Genomic DNA, 17,696 nt, shown 5'->3' with positions numbered 1-17,696 from the left:
ATGCTATTTGAAATCTCAATATTTAATCTCCTTAATGTGGATTTTGACTTTGCAAATGCATTACCATGTTTTAACAGTTATTTTGTAGAGGGGAGTGTCAATGTGTTTACTTTCACACTTTCAAAAGCAGATTATATTATTTGCTTTGAAGATTGAATTCTTTGTTGCTAAAGGTAATGTCGTTTTAGGTTCCTAACTGAAAGCACTTGGGCTCAAGAAGATTGGTCTTAGAAAACTGACCAACCCTGCAGCCTCTTGCAGAGATCTGAGGCAGTACATGAATGTCTCTGTGCTCATTTATCCATCACTTAGTTCATTACCCTCATTGCTTCATCCTTAGCCCCCCTGAAATTAAAACAGATGGTTGCCAGTTCACGTGAGCTGGGGATTTCAATTTTGATGTACAGAGAGAACAGGAATTCCACCAGGACACAAATAATGAAGGGCCTAAATTGCATTTGGAAGCAAGGTGGGCTTGGCAGTGCTTTCCTCCAGTGGGGAGGCCCCACGACAGCACTGCAGCTGCCCTCCAGGTTGCAGAATAGGCTGTATCACTGGCATGTCTGCAGGCTGAGAAGAAAGATTGTCCTCGCTTTCCCTGCCAGTTTGCTCCTCTAGGAACCCTCAGCACTGAAAAAGACCTTGCACCATACCAGGATTTCTTGATGTCAGTAATAGTGTGGGAAACACTGATCTAAATGCCCCATCCTTGCCTATATGAGGATTAGTAGGAATATTTTTTGATATTTAAAAGCACAGTCACCTCATTGGAAAGTATCAAAGTTCCATTGTTGAACCTGCATTGTTCACATTTTTTTGCTTTTCATTAAATTTCTAAAGCAAAGTAAATTCATTCTGCTAGTCAAAACTGAGGGATGATACTTTCTTTTAAGATTTATTCTGTGTCATTGTCACCCTCATTTCTTGGTCTCCCCTCTGGTCACTCCCTGGAAGGATGCAGTGTTCCTCCACACCAGGGAGGGGTGTAAAGAGTTTAGGGCTGCCCCTGACAAGGGGCAGGCTGAGTTGGAAGGGGTGAGGGCTAGTGGGATGCAGCAGTCTATGGGCACTGTCTCCCTGTGAGCAGTTCTTGATCCCTTCTCCAGCACACACCCCTGAACCCTAGTGTTGGTCTGCCTGCTCCATCACAGCCACCGCTGCAACTTCCCTATGACTGCTCTGAAGGAGTTCACAGCTGTCCATCCTAGCAATAAGATTATTTCCACAAGCTTTTGTCCTGTTCTGCTTTGTTTTTTTCCTCTGTTTTGGGTTTGCCCCACTCCAGTCTAAAAAGAAAGTAAAGCCAGAGCTGACAGAACAGCCCAAACCCGTGGAAGAATTGCTCCAAACAGCTGTAGTTGACTGTGACTTGACTTGTGAATAATTTTTTCCAGAGTAAAGCCTGGAATAAGCAGTCTGCAATTCTGCTGTAGCTATTCTGAGGTTTCATGTGGGATACAAGGCATTTGACCCCAATCCCATAAATCCACTCCAGAAAACAGACTCTGCGTAGAAGAAACCCTATCACTTTTAGTGCAGTTTCCCCAAAAATGCAGCACAGCACACGCAAACAAGGTGCTGTGAGAACAGCCACAACTGTGACTTGGACCAGTGCTGCACAGCAGTGGTGTATGAGTCTCAAGAGAAAATTTAAGAAACTTTTGGCCTACAGTCAATCCCATCATGGAAGGATTTTGTTTCATCGATGTTAAATTTTCAGCTGGGATTTGAGACTTCACATTCACTATATTATTAATTTCCATTTGAAAATAATGTATGTTAAAAACTACATTTTGCTACATTTGTTTAACTTCTAGAAAAATAATAACTGGAAGAAATACCAGAGGGTTTCAGTTAGCCAGGGGCATAATATACAGCTGACCTGGTAATAGATGGTGATGAAATACAGATTGCACCAAAATGTTACAATATCAAGGAGAAGAGAGAGAATCTTTGGACTCCAGCTTTCTTCCTTTATCTTAAAGACACTTTACCTTTATTTAAATAGTAAGAATAAAACAAACATATATTGGTTTACTATTTTATTTTTCCTTTTTATTTGTTGAGCAGCTACATCTGTTCTAGGCTCTCCATCTTTAAATGTGTTCTCTACACATTGTTGCAGTACATATAATTTCTATTCTCTCACAGCTGGTCAAAAAGTAATTGAAATAAAATGCTCATTTGTGAGTTCCTGTTCATCATGTCTGACATCTTTCTTTCAATAGCTGTTCTTTTTTCTTTCAATTCCCTCTTGTGAACCCAACAGCAGTTTATTGATAAACAACATGTTCATAAAGAGTTGAAACACTGTCTTGCCAAAATACATGTACATTCACCTATAATTCTTACACTTGTCTATAATCTCACTTTGCCCTCTAGTGCCCATTCTGTTTTTTTCCTGTACTGCAAAGTACCCTGTTGACTGAATTATATTTTTATTTGGCGATGAGATTTTAAAGGACAGTTTTGAACTAAAAGGAAAGCTTAATGGTATGATAATTTCTGAACAATTGGCGGACCATGAATTAACATATTCCCACTGCAGGCAAGTGAGGTGATAAAAACTGGGATCCTTCATGAGAGCAGCTGAAAATATTTCCAAGTTTCAGTAAAGATGAAGCCATTTCAATGACAGTTTACTGCATTACAGAAATCACCTAGGATATCAGAACCAGAAAGGTAAGTAGGCTGAATGTTGGTTTATTGTACAGGCTTGAAGAAGTGCAAAAAACAAACAAGCAGCAGAAATAAATAAAATTTGAAACAGCCTTGCAGTGGGGCCATTTCAAGTGCTGCTAGTAGTTACAAAGCCCACAAAACACACATTTTGCTGTATCATTTGTGGCGGAGTGTCACCAGGTGGCAAATGGCTCTGATAGTTTGTTTCTTTGCTCTTTTCTGTTGCTCTGGATCATGGGGAAGTTCCTAGCTGGTTTCATCTCTGTTATTTCAGCTTCAGACCTGATACCCATGTCTCTTGTCACTTCTTTAGCTTGCATCCAGGAGTGGTAGACAAGGAGAGTATATACACCCTGCAAAGAGACCTGTGTGATAGATATGGTACCCGAGATCTGGTATACCATTGCTGTTGTTCTTACCAGTAAGTTTTTCATTTAGATGCACCTTTTAATTATTACCCCTGGAATGATACTCTTCTAATGGCTGCAGATCAGGGGAAGCCTTTCCTCACCTGACGCTTAAACCAACCTCTAGCAATTTCAGACCTATGGGACTACCATCACGCTCTCTTGGGAGCCACAGCCATGGTCTCTCTCCTCTGCTTCTTTACACCTGACCCAGAGGCCTGTGCCAAATGTACATCAGCCTTGGCCATGGGAAATAGGGGTTTTTTGAAGTTTTTTTGGGTTTTTACCATATTTTTACCAATATTCATTAGGTAACAGAGCCTGGATATTACTCTGTTTTCCCCCTTACAAACATACAGTGACTAGGGAAATATAACCATTTGTAACGGAGTTACCCAGGGACAGTTTCCCAAGGGTAAAATCTGGGTCTGACCTCACAGAAATTAGTGGATTTTTGTCTAGTTGTTGCAAGTTGCTTTAAAGAATTTTATTATATTGCAATTATTACTTGAGGCTATGTGGTTTGGAGGGGAAATTAATTCGAATACCAAGGGCTATACATTTCTGTGGGTCAATTTGTGAGCAAAGAGTCAGAAAACTTCATGCAGCAATAAAACACAGCACTGAATGGTAATGTTTGAGATTGCAGTAGCCAGGATGGTTATGTTCATGAGCAAGTAGGATGGCAACAGGCAGGTGTGGCTTTAGGGTACTTTTATGTAGAGAAGTTATTTCAAATAAGCTTGTGAAAGAATTTAAAGTGAATTGGACACAGCAGGAAGAAAGAAAAGCCTTTCCCCCAGATAGTTAGAGGAGACAAGGGTACTTCAAGTAAAAGTAACAATGGCCAACTGAGAAGTTACTGCAGAAGCCATAGCTACTCTAAACAATATCCTGTGTAGACAAATCCTTCTAGATTTACTTTACCTCTTTGAACAAAGCAAATGTTAGAATGACTCAAACGTAAAAAAAACCCCAAACATTCTTGGAAAAGAGCATACAAACTTTGAAAGAATAATGAATGGTCTCAACCCAAGCCAGGACCACTTAAATAAACAATGTACCACTTTAATTTTGATGCTGTCTCAATCAGTACAAATCTAGCAATTCCTGTAAGGTGAGGGATTCACAACTACATGATTATCTATATGTAGGTAAAATAGAGATGGAAAGTAGCAGCCCATTTTTTCAGCAGAAAACACCATAGGATGACGCTATTTGTGGTAAGATTACAATCCCTTTCTACGGAGTAACCCTCACTGAAAAGTCACATAGATTAATTTATAGCTCATGTAGACACCTGGGGAAAAATTTATGTATACTGAATAATTCATTACATTTGCAAAAATAAATTTCAGCAATGTAATTATTTAAATACAATCAAAATTAACTAGAAGCACTGCCACAAGTGCTTCTATATAGAATAATAAATACTTTTAAAGCTAAGTTATATCAGGTCAAAATCTTTGTACCTTAGTTGTTAAGCTTCCTTATGACTTTATCGATCAATTGAAGACATCTCCTCATTTCTGCACGGCTGATCTCCCAGGAGCACAGGTTATGATGTTTGTCTTTAAGAAAACAGTCTATTTTTTGGAAGTACTTTTTCAGTTTCAGCCTGTTGACTTCTTTACTCTGAAAGTAGTGGGTCTGCTTCTTGATTACACATTCCTCCAATTGCTCAATTTGCTGATAAAGTCCATTTTGGAATTGTTCTAAAGCTATCCCATTCCAAGCAGCTAAAGTCAGATTTTTGCTAAAGATATAGAAGATGTGTTGGAAGATCTCTTCAATGGCCACTTTGACAATCTCTTTCTGTCTGGGATTTAGAACCTGCTCAGGAAATCTGAAGGACATTTTCTCTCTCAGACATTGTCGAGGAAACTTATTGCCCATTTTGTCCAAAAGTTGCAGGCTGTTCTTGATCACTTTTCTTTGCTGTAAAGGAAGGTGATTACACTGAAGACTGGAGATGGTGGTGGTGCACAACAGTATGAGGCCAATTTGTATCAAGCCCAAAGCATTCATGTTAAAGATAAGTTCTTATGTTCCTCCTTTCCTGTGTATAAATTCTGAAAGACAGGCTGGGATGCTTTGAAGGTCATTCGTAGGCTCCTCTTTCTTCAAAATCATGAAATTCAATTATTCTGTAGGAGAAGTTTTCTTTCATCATTTTTTTGGTTTTTAAGGTTTTTCCCCTTGTGTATGCTTTTGACACTTACCACTTTCATTTTCTGCTTTATGACTTCATTGTCTTTTTTTTTTTTTCTTGCCACTTTCTTTTTATTTCAGCTGGATATTACAATGTTACGTGTATATCCTAGATTACATATTCCCTCTCTCTTAAAAATTCTACAGGAAGCATAATGAGAATTTAAAAGAAAATGTTACAGAAATATCCTTAATTTTTTAATATTTTAGCAGTGAAAGAACATGTTGAAATAAAATAACACTCTCGATGATGGGTCAAGAACTTGCTGAATACTACTGCTGTCTTGTCTCCTCAGCATGATTTATACTTCCAAAATTCAGTTAAGCTTTCTTTGACTATTTTCATTCAGGGAAAATATTTTCTTTCTCCTTGACTTTATTTCTCTTGACCATTTAGACTCAAAGGACAGATGTCATATCATTAAAATATGTGTGTGCGTATACATATATATTAAAAAATGTGTACAGACATTAATATTGCTATGTGTATTTTAATACATACACACTGCTACTTAAATGAGGCCTTGATCTCACTTAGAGACTCTAAGTGCCATGCAAGTACAAATACTCACAGGAGAACGGGTAAGATACTTGGGTGAAATACTCTTTTTTTCCCCCATATGAGTAACCAAGCAATAATCAATACCAGTGCCAGTAGAGCACAGGTCTGACATTAAATGGGAAGAGAATGAATAGAGAACACAAAAAATACTCTAAGTTTCTTTTTCATTTCCTTTCCCTGGCCATATAATAGAAGAGGTTAGGACTATCACAGTACATTGGGAAATCTGACTCCTGTCTTTGATTTTATTTTGAGGAAGGCTGGTCTTAAACCATCGTTTTGCTGCCTCCCCAGCCTCCTGTGCAAACATATGTCATTGCAAAGGCTGTTCACTGCAGGTGATTATGTCTTGGTGAAGAGGTCAGATATGATTTTTTTTTGTCTGAGACCTGACTCTGTATTTTTGTTCTGTTGCACCCATTGCTGTGTGGTTGGCTTCATTCTTAGTCTGGTAATCATTCTGAGCAGATTTATAATTCTATTTCAGGTAGTTACTCTGAGCAGATTTATTTTAGGGCTTCCTTTGTGTCCAGCAATAGGTATTTGGGAGACTTAAAAAAGTCATAAATTAAGCTGAGCACAATTATTCACATGAGCAAACTCCTTGGATACACTGGTGTTGTTTAAGCAACCTTGGATCAGATGGACTGCCAGTGTGAGGAAAAAAAATGAAATCCCTACCACCAATGAAAGTATTAAATAAAAAGTGTAAGAACAATCAGAGTGGGATATAAAATGCGTAAGACGGGACCAAATATTGTCACTTAGAGTGGAAAAACTGGCCTAAAGTGCATTGTTGGGTGAGATAGATACAAAATGGCTATGGAGATGTATCAGTTTTTCAAAAATACAGCTGTAGAAGGTAACCATATAATATATTACAGTCATAATGAAATCGGTAACAAATTTATTTAGTTCAAGAAAAATATTAAATACTGCTGCAGCTATTTCCATAAATTATACACAAGTATTTGCTGCAAAACTGTAACCATTATATGAGCTTAATCCTTCTAATGATTTAAACAGGTAAAACTTCCACACATTCATTGTATCTCCCAGATACACAAATTCTTTTTTCCTCTTGCAGAATAGGTTTTTTGCATGTTTTGCTTTCATTGAAGAGCTGGAGATGCCATCTTGGGTGTCACAAACATTACAGAGGGGAAAAATGGAAGATGGTCTCTTCCAGATTTTTTACACAGACAGACCTCATACAGATGTTTTATTCTAGTCTGTGTTAACAGATCCCTCTTCCTCACAGAATAGTTACACTTGACTTACTCCATCAGGTTTTGTTGTTGGTTTTTTTTGTTTGGGTTTTGGTTGATTTTTGGTTGGTTTTTGTTTGGATTTTTTTTTTTAATAACAAATTCTTCCCCACTCAGTCAGTTTCTTGATTATTGCCCTGAGCAAAGTATAGTAGTAACATTGCATGATTCAGGGTACAGTCTCCCCTAATCATCTGTCTTTATTGCTTAATTCATAAACAAACAGTTCATTAAAAGTAGTAACTGGAAGAAGTAACAGAGCAATATGAAACTGCAGCACAGATTGCTGTTTATTTCTCTGCCTGTGGTTGAAGCACAGACCATTCTAACCTAGAATGAAAAGAGGAAATAAATATACAAAGCACAGCTGTATTTTCAAGTAGACCTAATAGATTATTATTCTAGAAGAATTAACTGATCTTTGAGTCCATGCGAGAAAGATCTGCCCTTAAAAGGTCATCTAGCTGTATGTGTATTCATTACAGGAGTGTAAGACTAGAGGTTGAAGTGCTAAGGCTTGGACAACTGGCCCAAGCCAGAGCTGACCTATAGATGAATCCTATCATTTTATAGATGATAACCATTGTGCTAGTAGGTACTGTACGAAGTTACAACAACCCACTTATGCTGATGTAAAAGTGCTAAAGCATTGAAGTACTGAAGCCTGAACAACAGGCCCCAAGCCAAAGCTTTTTAGTCTGTAATCATTAACAAAGTATGTAAACCCGCTAGTGAAAGATGCAGCTTAGACAGAATATAATCAGTAGCGAGGAGAGAATGTCTCCAACTTCCCTTGTTTAGCCTTGTTCAAGGCTGAGAACCCAAGTTTGTGGCCTTGTTAGAAACTCCCTTGGTTTCACCCCCTGAGCCCTGGCCAGGCTTTGGGTGGAATCCAACAGGAGAATGAAACCAGAAATTTTCCACTCAAAACAAAGGTGCCAGCTATTCTGGCTTGCTGAGTTTCAGGTATATAAGGCTGGACCCGCTCACAGCGACTTTGGCAGCCTCACCTAGGGGTGGATGGACCGCGTAGGATTTCCCCCTTGCCAGGACAGGCTCCCCAAACCCTCGCTGTAACGGGGCTGCCCAGCCACTGCGGGGCTGGGTGATGGGAACGTATGCAAGTGGGGATGGATCTTTCTTAATCACTATTCTCTTTCTCAGGTAGTGATGATTTGATGCATTGCCCTGTATTTTCCTACTTGTTGCTTTAGGTGCATTATTCTACCTTTTCTTACTGCATGTTTTACTATGTTACATTATTTGGTTATCACTAGTAAAATATGCCTAGTCTTTTCACTCTGGTGTCTGAGTTTAACTGGTATCCTTAATCAGCAAAACACAGCCCCTCTCTTTCCCTCTCTGCTTCTCCTACACTGACACTGACTTCTCGTTGCTCTGACACACCTTGGGCAGCCTCTGTGTGTGGTGGTGTACCTCTCCACCCCCGGTGACACCCTTGGCCCCCAAAGTGATGCCCCCACCCCCATCCCCATTCCTGCCAATCACCCCTGCCAGCCCCTCACCTCCTTGCCCCACAGAGCCCCGTGGGGTGCCCCACACCCCAAATGCCTCAGACATACCAGGACGGGGAGAATCCTGTACAGGGTTTGTGGCTTGTGGAAGCCCCACCCCCCCATTTAATTTTGGTGTATTATGGAAGGTTTTCTGTCAGAGGTGGGTTGGGGGGTCCTAAGGGAATAAAGGATCTTGCAGTGAAGGTGTGGGGCGGAGTCAGTGTCAATGAGGGGGGAGGGGGAGGAGGGTTGTAGGTCCTTACAAGAATATTTCTGGGGGTGCTTTGAGCCTCTAGGGGATCAGGGAGTGGGGTGGAGGGGGGTGCTGTGAGCCTTCAGCTACCTTGTCAGCAGATCAGGCTGCTCTGGCATGGCTGTCTTCTCCGTCTGAAGCTTTGTTTTGGCTATTTACAGAGCCAGCATTTTTTCTTTTTTTATTTACTTATTTATTGATTTAAAAAATTAAAGGCAAGCTGAGGTCTGGCTCCGTACCGTGCCTGTGGGCCATCCAAAAGGTATTTGTACCTTGGGCTGGCAGGGAGACCCAGCGCTATGGCTGCCCCCTTCGCCCACCAGAAACCCACGGCTGGCTCCTTATTTTGGGAAGATTTAGTATTTCCCTGTGCAGAGGAAAATTCTGTTGGGGGAAACTCCCTTGCAAAGCTGTGCCTGGCACTGCTTTAGGACTCAAACCCAAGAGTGGGTGCAGCATTTGAGGGGAATGTTTCTATGGCCCAGAGGGGAAGTTTGGCTTGTACCATTGCCATGAGTTTGGGGGGTCTGGGGAAACCGCCTGACAATCCGTGTGCAAGGACAAGGGCCCCAGAGGACAGTGAGCTGCAGGTGACGGTAGCCCCATAAGGACCTTCAGCCCTTCCTGGACACGTGTCCTGCCTACGTCTTGCCCTCACCCTGAGCTCATGGTGCTTCTTCTGGGAGAAACCCAGGACATGGTGCTGGGTAGCCTGCTTGAGCTGAGCCTGCTTGAGCCCACCTTGGACCAGATGACCTCAAGGTGCTCTGTCCAACCTCCACCCTCTTGTGTGGCTATGGGCTTGGGTTTCCCTCCTAAAGCACCCTGACACCCATTGGAAAGTCTGCTGGGACAAGGGACGATCCCTAACTGCTCCCTGAGGATTCATCACAGAAAACAGCCTCCACTCCAGAATATCCTCTGGCAGGCTTGGTCACAAGAGAGAAAGATCTTTTTATTGTAGACAGCAACTGCAGGGGCCCCACAGTCACAGCAGTTCAGGCAGTAAATGAGTTGGCACCTGCAACGACAGAGTCAGAGAGCTCTGGTGAATCCATGGCAGGAAGGAGCAGGGTGTTGTTGCCCCCTCTCTGGGGAACACTGTGTATAAGAATTGCTGACGGCCCAGAGCAGAGAGCTGTTCCTGGCGCTGGCTACAGGGTGGCTCTGGCACCTTGTCCCCTGGGCAATGCCCTTCAAGCCCTGATCTTGCGCAGAAAAATGCAGTGCCCCTGTGCCATGCTGCAGGGCTCGGCTGGGAGCCGCTGGGCCCCTGCCATTTCCAGACCCCACACAGCACCGTCCCTCGCTGTCCCTTGCCAGTGCGTTGGGCTGACGGAGAGGAGTGTGGAGAGAGGGGTGAAAGATGGGCAGCAGAGCCCGGCATGCACCTGGGCTGCCCAACCTGCTGCACCTGCTGCTGTTTTTTCACTGGTCTGTCCCCGGAACCACCTTCTCTCTTCCTCCTCTTCTTTTCCACACAGTTTTCGCTCTTCTCCCCCCAGGCCTCTTTTCTCTTTTGTCTTCTCTTCTTCTCCTTGTCCTGGGCAGAGCCTGCAAACTGTTACACCCCACAGTGGGATTAGATAGGGAAAGCCACGACCCACTGGAGTCAGTTCTGATTTTAACCAAAGCGAGCTTGTTTTACCGTATTTCCTCTGGAAACCTGGCCAGTTGTTCTAGGTGCCCCAGGGAGTCTGCCGTGCTCTTGGGGGTGACTAGAGGCAAAGCTGGCCGTGCCTAAACCAGAAATGTCACAGTTGGCTTGTGGCAAGGGATGATCTGGAGTGGTAAGTGACTGTTTGCTGAATTGGTACCTGAGCTCTCCAGTGGAGATGCCTTGGGCTGCTTTGCATCAGCCACCGTTCACACAGTCCCCCTGCTGACCCCTAAATAGACCTGAGGAAGCTCTGATGAAGTAGGGGCTGAGAAAAACACCCCTGAAGTTGACAACTACTCCCCTCTGTCTTTCTGTAAGTCTTTGGCTGATCAAACACATGCCAAGTGCATTTGAGACACAACCTTGCCGACTTCCTTTGCTATGTATCATCCTAAGAGGTGGAGGAACAACGCAAACCCACACTACTGCCAGGCAGAGGCACAGCAGCGACTTGGCCTTATCAGAAACTCCCTTCCTACACCAGACACACTGTCACCGTGTTTGGGGAGCTGACATACCTCTCCTTTTTCAGACTCCAGCTCCATGTCTTCCCCAGCTTGTCTGAGGATGTCCAGTGGAGAGGTGGATGCATCCAGAAAGGTTTTTTCCTGGTGCTCTGTGTCTTCTCTGCTTGCAGAGACACTTTTGTCTTTCAAACACAGATCTAGAAAGCAAAAGCATTTGTGGCAAACTGACTTCCTGGAAGGAAACAGAGCTAAAGCAAAATCCACCCGAAGCCCTACACTTCTGTGGTCAGCCCTCCGATGCCCTGTCTGCAGGCTCCAGCTCATCTTGCAGAGGAAAATGTTCCTGTTTGGAGGCCACAGGACAAGAGGGGAAGCAACATGGAGGTTTTTGGTGTTCCAAACCCCAGCCTGTTTGGGACCTCAGTCCCTCCTCTCACCTCTGAATCTCTCCAGGGGGGCTGGCAGCTCCTTGTCTGCTGTGCTGGAAAGGCTGCCCATTTCCTCTTCAAAGAGCTCCCTGCAGTTCTCCATCAGAAACTCCACCAGCACATTCACCTGCACATGTCAAATCGTCGGTCTCAACCCTGCTGCCTGACAAGGGACCAAGAAGCCTTTGCCACCCCTGAGACCTGCTCCTGCCCAGAGGCTGTGGCTGTGGGGCTGCTCCTCCGGGCAGCCACCCTGACAGCATTTGCTGGTGGGAGGAGGCCTGCAGAGCCCTCTGCACAGCCAAGTGCTGGTGGACCGGGAAGGCTGCCCCAGCGGGTTGGGATACGTACCTTGTGGGTCACCTCCAGCACGGTCTCCAGCAAGAGCAGGTCCACCTGGGCTGGGCTCAGCAGGTTTGGCTTCATGCAGATGGCCAGGTTGCTGCAGCCCATCCTGCTGGTGGCTGTGTGGTGGCCGATGTGCTGGAGGAAGGACAGCAGCTGCTTCAGGAGGAGGAGTTTGGCCACAGGCAACTTCTCGGCCACCCTGGGGGAACAGGCACACAGCACTAATACAGCAGATGTTGCCCACAGTGTCCCCCAGCTCCACCCAAGGCCAGTGGGAGCCAGCTCAGCTTTCCAGGTACTCTGTGCCAGCGGTCAGGGCTCCTGCTCAACAGGCAGGCTGCTGCCTACATTCACTCTCTCAGCTCCCAGATCTTCTCCTCCTTGCTGACCTTCTGCAATGCTGCCATCCAGTCCTCATAGAGGTCGGTCATGAGGAGCTTGAAGGGGATACTCCAGAGCCAGTCCTGCAAGGCTGAGGGCTCCAGGTGATCCTTTGAACACTTGGGGCCAGCCAGCAGCTCCTCCAGCTGCAGAGCAGAAGCGCTCACCTTCAGGATGGCAGCCAGCAGCAGAGCGGGCTGGCTTTGCAGGTCGACGTCTGCGCCATGGTCCAGGGTGTCCCACAGCTCCAGAAGCACGGTGGTTCTGTGCAATATCCCCTCCATCCACAGCCCTTCCTGCTGCAGCATAGACAGCAGCTCCTGCGGGAGAGGAGGGAGGACAGTTACGTGGCCGAGGAGCTGCCTTCCAGCAGTGGTGGCCAGAGCACTGCCCCAGAGTTGGCTCTGTGCTGGGAGTGAAGAGCCCAGTGCCCCATCCCCAAAGCTCCTGGGGACACCTGCTGCCCCTCTGGAGCCTGCAGAGGGAGGGCTGGGGACCTCTGGCTAGTCTGACTGACCTAAATGGGTTGGGGCAGCATGCCATCCTCCCAGTAGAGGGCTGCCAGGGGTTGCCCAAAGAGTGCCCTGCTGCAGCCGGAGCCCGCCTGCCTCAAGACGGGATAGTGGCTGGGGTCTGCTGCAGACCCTGTGCTGCAAAGGAAAAGAGAGAAGAGGCCGTCAGTGGATGCCGCCAGGCCAGTGCTCCTGGAGCCTGCCCTGCCCTGCCTGCAGCACCATGCTGAGCGGTGCGGCAGGACGGGCAGGGGAGCCAGCAGCTGGAACCGTGGCTGCGGCTCAACTGCTCCGACTCGGGGGCTCCTGAGAGCCGGTGTGTCCATGGACAGCCTGGCCCAGCCCTGGCCCTGTCCTCCTCCAGGCTGTGGGCAGCACCAGAGGCTGCGTGTCCCTGCAGAACCACGTCCAGCGAACACTGCCAAGCGCTGTCCTTTCTCCTCTGGTTGACGTCCTCCCTCGGGGTGCCCAACCTGCACAGGGACACTCAAGGGACAAGGAGCACAGCCCAGCCGATTGCAGGAGGAGCCTTTCTTTCCCAAACTCACCTGGTGAGTGGCAAAGTCCCCCTTCGCTGCTAGACAGGATCGTCGGAGGCCTGTGCTTGAGATGAGCCTGCAAGAACCAGGCTGTGCTTAGGGAACAACCATGCAGCAGAAAGGGCCCCCAGCCCACCATGCCACTGCACACCCATCCCTGCACCCCGGCACAGCTAGAGGGGAAAGGCAGCCGTTCTGCCCTCTGCCTGGCCCTCCACCAGCCTCCCCAGCCTCCTGGTGCTGAACGGCCTCCACCGGGCAAGAGAGCAGCAGTGGCAGAAGGGAGCACAGTACCCACTCAGAGAGACACTCATGGCATGGTGGCGGCTCCGCTCCTTCTCCAGGAGTTGCAGTGACGGGACGAGGGTCACTCGGGGTTTCTTGGATCCTTCTGGTGTCCTGTGCACAGGGAAGGGACAAGGAGAGAGCTGGGTGAGCCCCAAGCTGCCTCGGCATAGAAAGCTGGTCATCCATGGTGCTGTCACCACTTCGACCGTCCTCCCCGTTCCTTCTCCTTCCCTGATTCCTGTGCCGAGCATGACCTCGTACGGTACAGAGTGTCCCTGTGCTCAGCTGGGGTCAGCTCTCCCGGCAGTCCTGCGCCCTCCCAGCTTCCTGTGCACCCACTCGCGTGCAAAACCCAGGAAAATGAAAAATCCTTGACTTAGGACGAGCACTCCTTAGCACCGACTACAGCATCAGCATGTTATCAGCATCGTCCTTGTACTAAATCCAAAATACAGCACTGGATCAGCTTCTAGGAAGAAAACTAACTCTATCCCCACCAGAACCAGCACAAGCATCTGCCTTCTTTGGTGCTCTGCTGCTCTCTGCTCACTGCCAGGGTGGGTCTGGCTTCCCCTTCATGCACCCGCTGGGGAGCTGAGACGAGAGCTGGGTAAGGACAGCCACCCCCACCACCTTCCTCATCCTCAGGCTGAAAAAATGGCACCTCCAAGGCCCCAGTTACCTTGATGGCCTCCAAGGGAGTCCAACAGCTTCCAGTGGTACTCAGTGGAACATGAGGGTCTCCAGTTGTCCACAGTGGTCCTTGGTGGTCTTAGTGGTCCTCAGTAATACCTTGGGTTCTCCAGTGGTCCTTGGGGGTCCTTGTCAGTCCTCAGTGGACCTTGGTGTTATGTGGTGGTCTTCAGTGTTTCTTGGCGGTGCTCGGTGGACGAGGGCTGTCCTCGGTGGTCCTCAGGGGTGTATCACACTCCTCCATGGTCCTACGGTCCATGGTATTCCATGGTGCTCCTTGCCGTTATCTTGGTGGTGCTCAGTGGACTCGGGCTGTGCTCGGTTGTCCTCCATGGTCCTATCGCACTCCTCCATGGGACTCCTCCTGGAGCTATGCCACTGCCAGACAGAAAATGGAAACACCTCTCTTCATCTCTTCGGGCTCAGGGCAGACGAGATGGTGATGGTGATGAGGGGAGTGGGTGGGAAAGCTGGAGCTTGACAGGATGAATTATTACGTAGCCTTTCTAAGTTATTTAAACAGTCAGTATTGTACCTAGAACTCAGTTAAACTCTGTTAAACCTAGAGAGAACTATTTATGAATTATTCCTGCTATGAACAATATCCTAAGAGAAAGGAGATTTCTAAAGCTCGCTCCTTTTCCATACGCTTTCACTGTGTCCTTCCTTTTACTGTTAAACTTTCAGGAAGGGAAAACTGGATGCACCCTTCTCCTCCCCACCAGCACCCCCAGTGCTGGTGCTCTGCCATCACTGCCCTGTCGGCCTGCCGGCCTGTCTCCTCCTGCCCGCACCTCCTGGGACGCCACAGGCTCCAGCCGGCCCAGCTCCGGGGATGTGCCCAGCTCCTCCCAGGGGATGAAGGAAGCCCTCCCCGCCACCTTGGCTGGGCACAAAGGCCTCGCACTCCTCCGCCCACCCCACCCCAAGCAGCTGCAAGATGCACCTCCCGCTCTCCCGGCCAGCACCAGAGGCGCTGACGCTGCAGACCGCCACGCCAAAGGGACACAAAGCAGCTGCCCTGTGGCCCTGCACCCATGGGCGCCATTCGGCCAATGGCCACCACGAGGCCAACAGCCACCTGGGGTGCCAGGAGCCTCTGCAAGGAGGACCACGACCAAATCCAGGGCAAGCCAGGAAGGGCGAAAAAGCCCAGAGCACAAAGAAAGGGGCAGAGGCCAAAAAGGGTGTTCCCGGGCGCCCTCTCATCCCGGTGGTAACCGGGGGCACCCCTGGGTCTCCCATCCAGCTCGTGACAGGCTGACGCTCCTGCTTAGCTTCCCCGACAGGCCCCTGCAGGAGGGGGTGGCTACACCCTGGCCCCTACCAGCACCCGCCCCAGCGCCGCACTTAACTCCAGCGGCCCTTCTGCTCCAGCACCTCCACAAACGCTTCCTACAACCTGACAGGCCTGACGCTCTGCCTCCACAAACCCAGCCCAAACAAAAGCCTCGCACGCTGCCGACACCCTCCTGGCACCACAGGAACACCACCTTCGCATCCTCTCGCCTCCAAACACACCACTGCTGCCCACGGCAGACTTCACCTGCCGCTCTCTCGGTCACACGCACCCCAGGCTCCCTCCTCACGCTCCCTCAGCAGACTCAGCCCCAACAGACAGTCAAGGGGCCTTCTTGTGCTGCAGGCCCTTGCTGCTGCGGGCCCTGAGCAGTGTCACTCCTACCAGGGGCTGTGCGTGGGGACATTGCCCTCCATCGTGGGGACATCCTCTCTGTTTACAACACCGAGAGTTCATTGCACTGACACGCCTCCCGGCAGTCCCCTTAAGCCCCCGCTGTCAATCACGGCTCACCTCTCAGCACGCCCAGAAGAAACCTTCCCCAACAGCAAAGCTGCTACTACACCTCTGGTCAAAACACTCTTGCCAGAAAATAGACACAACACCTGAAACGAGAGGAGACAGCAAGGACTCTCTTTCTGCAGCAGCAATATTAAGCAGCATTTATCCAAGGGGAACAAGACACACAGAGCAACGTCCTCCACATCATCCGCCGTCCTCAGGACAGACGCAAAGAAGCAATGAATAAAACGGGCTAAAAACAGTCCAATAAAATAAACAAAAATATCAGGGTCTGGTAGGTTAGAAGTGGCCTGAAATTTTAGGCAGAGCTCTTTGGGGTATTCCAAGGACCCCTCACCAACCTCTAGGCTTCTCACCAGCTCAAAGAGCATTTGGCAGGCACTTAGCTCCACCTGGGACCTCCGTCCCCGCTGGCACAAGCCTCCTTGAGGGAGACGAACACTTGACCCCATACGTCCTGCATCTATAGGGGATCTTAGAGGAGAACAGGAAAGATGCTCCACACTGTCAGCCCGCACCACCTGAAGTGCAGCTCCGTGACACACAGCCGGCAGACGACGTTCCCATCCATGTCTCTTCATGGAAAGCACAAGGACAACCCGAAGGGGAAGGGTGATATACGGTGTTAAAGGATTGCACCAGGCTGCGGGGACCTCTAAGGCTGGTTTTATTAGCGACTCCGAGTTGGGCCATCACCTCGGGGAGTGGCAACAGCTAACAGAAAGCGCCCTCTCTCTAGATGATCTAACGTACAATACAAAGAGTCTGCTGCTTTCCCAGGAAATTTCAGCTCTCATTTCATCTTCAATTTCAAAACTCCATTGTATTCCACAGTTTCAGCCAGTTCTTATCATGCTGTTCTAACTCCTCTTCGGACAGCACTCTTCACTGAGCCAGCCTTCGGTCATCATGGCTACCTCTCTCCTCAACAATCTGCCTCCTAATTCACTTGCAACTTCTGAGAAAAGACTCCAAATGCTCTATTTAACAGATACTTACTCACTGTCTAGCTTCTCCATTACCTAGCATTTCCAAGTTATTTAAACAGTCAGTATTGGTCCTAGAGCCCTGTGTGCTCTATTATACCTAGAAACCACTATCTCTTTATGAGATCATTGACGGATGTGAGACGTGTGCTGCAATCAAACAAGCCAAGCGGGTGAAGCCCCAGCAAAATGGAGAGCGATGGCTGAAATATAGATATGGAGAGGCCTGGCAGATCGACTACATCACACTGCCACAGACCTGCCACAGGAAGCACCACGTGCTCACAATGGTGGAAGTAACCACTGGGTGGCTGGAAACTTACCCAGCGCCCCACGCCACCACCCGGAACACCATCCTGGGCCTTGAAACCCAAGTCCTGTAGCAACACGGCACCCAAGAAAGAACTGAGTCAGACAATGAGACCCACTTCTGAAACAACCTCATAAATGTCTGGGCAGAAGAACACGGCATCGATTGGGTCTACCATATCCCCTACCACGCACCAGCCTCTGGGAAGATCGAGCGCTACAATGGACTGTTAAAAACCACATTGAAAGCACTGGGAGGTGGCACCTTCAAAGACTGGGACATGCATCTAGCAAAGGCCACCTGGCTAGTCAACACAAGATCTGCCAGCCGAGCTGGCCGGCTCAGGCAAGACCTCCACGTGC

The 17,696-nt window shown here is 47.9% G+C and overlaps 2 protein-coding genes and 1 long non-coding RNA gene across 6 annotated transcripts; all 3 read right to left on the bottom strand.

Moving 5' to 3' along the window:
- Positions 1 to 2,033: 2,033 nt before the first annotated feature.
- Positions 2,034 to 5,145, bottom strand: LOC113490068 (interferon kappa-like). Of its 2 annotated transcripts, none has more exons than XM_026866264.1 (2): positions 4,562 to 5,145; positions 2,034 to 3,047 (listed from the first exon to the last, which is right to left on the bottom strand). In XM_026866264.1, the coding sequence occupies exon 1, from the start codon at positions 5,115 to 5,117 to the stop codon at positions 4,563 to 4,565; it is 555 nt and encodes a 184-aa protein (XP_026722065.1). In that variant the 5' UTR covers positions 5,118 to 5,145; the 3' UTR covers positions 2,034 to 3,047; position 4,562. The 2 variants fall into 2 exon arrangements, with proteins under 2 accessions (XP_026722065.1, XP_026722066.1); XM_026866265.1 differs by having other exon boundaries at positions 2,034 to 3,035.
- Positions 5,146 to 6,749: 1,604 nt separating this feature from the next.
- LOC113490067 (T-cell activation Rho GTPase-activating protein-like) lies at positions 6,750 to 12,821 on the bottom strand. Of its 3 annotated transcripts, XM_026866260.1 has the most exons (9): positions 12,702 to 12,821; positions 12,352 to 12,504; positions 12,158 to 12,267; positions 11,807 to 12,002; positions 11,465 to 11,582; positions 11,079 to 11,224; positions 10,549 to 10,640; positions 10,292 to 10,461; positions 6,750 to 7,460 (listed from the first exon to the last, which is right to left on the bottom strand). In XM_026866260.1, the coding sequence occupies exons 2-8, from the start codon at positions 12,490 to 12,492 to the stop codon at positions 10,329 to 10,331; spliced, it is 936 nt and encodes a 311-aa protein (XP_026722061.1). In that variant the 5' UTR covers positions 12,493 to 12,504; positions 12,702 to 12,821; the 3' UTR covers positions 6,750 to 7,460; positions 10,292 to 10,328. The 3 variants fall into 3 exon arrangements, with proteins under 3 accessions (XP_026722061.1, XP_026722063.1, XP_026722064.1); XM_026866262.1 differs by lacking the exon at positions 6,750 to 7,460 and having other exon boundaries at positions 10,347 to 10,471; XM_026866263.1 differs by lacking the exons at positions 6,750 to 7,460; positions 10,292 to 10,461 and adding an exon at positions 10,718 to 10,799.
- A 67-nt stretch (positions 12,822 to 12,888) lies between these two features.
- On the bottom strand, positions 12,889 to 14,418 carry LOC113490069. The gene is made up of 2 exons (XR_003400142.1): positions 14,206 to 14,418; positions 12,889 to 13,634 (listed from the first exon to the last, which is right to left on the bottom strand). It is a non-coding gene; the product is annotated as an uncharacterized LOC113490069 (long non-coding RNA).
- Between the last annotated feature and the right edge of the window lie 3,278 nt (positions 14,419 to 17,696).

Source organism: Athene cunicularia (genome assembly GCF_003259725.1).
Source record: "Athene cunicularia isolate RWA chromosome Z unlocalized genomic scaffold, athCun1 chrZ_part2, whole genome shotgun sequence".
In the NCBI taxonomy this organism is placed as follows: domain Eukaryota; kingdom Metazoa; phylum Chordata; class Aves; order Strigiformes; family Strigidae; genus Athene; species Athene cunicularia.
This window is presented reverse-complemented; position numbering and strand designations above follow the sequence as displayed.

What these genes read in the sequence shown, in the direction of transcription:
- LOC113490067 (XM_026866260.1), bottom strand. Translation starts at nt 12,492, where the DNA reads ATGCTGCAGCAGGAAGGGCTGTGGATGGAGGGGATATTGCACAGAACC. An exon ending in TGCTGGCTGCCATCCTGAAG is followed by an intron (nt 12,268 to 12,351) that starts GTGAGCGCTTCT and finishes TCAGCCTTGCAG; the next exon opens with GACTGGCTCTGGAGTATCCC. An exon ending in TGGAGTCTGAAAAAGGAGAG is followed by an intron (nt 10,641 to 11,078) that starts GTATGTCAGCTC and finishes TTTCTGGTTTAG; the next exon opens with GCACGGCCAGCTTTGCCTCT.
- LOC113490068 (XM_026866264.1), bottom strand. Translation starts at nt 5,117, where the DNA reads ATGAATGCTTTGGGCTTGATACAAATTGGCCTCATACTGTTGTGCACC.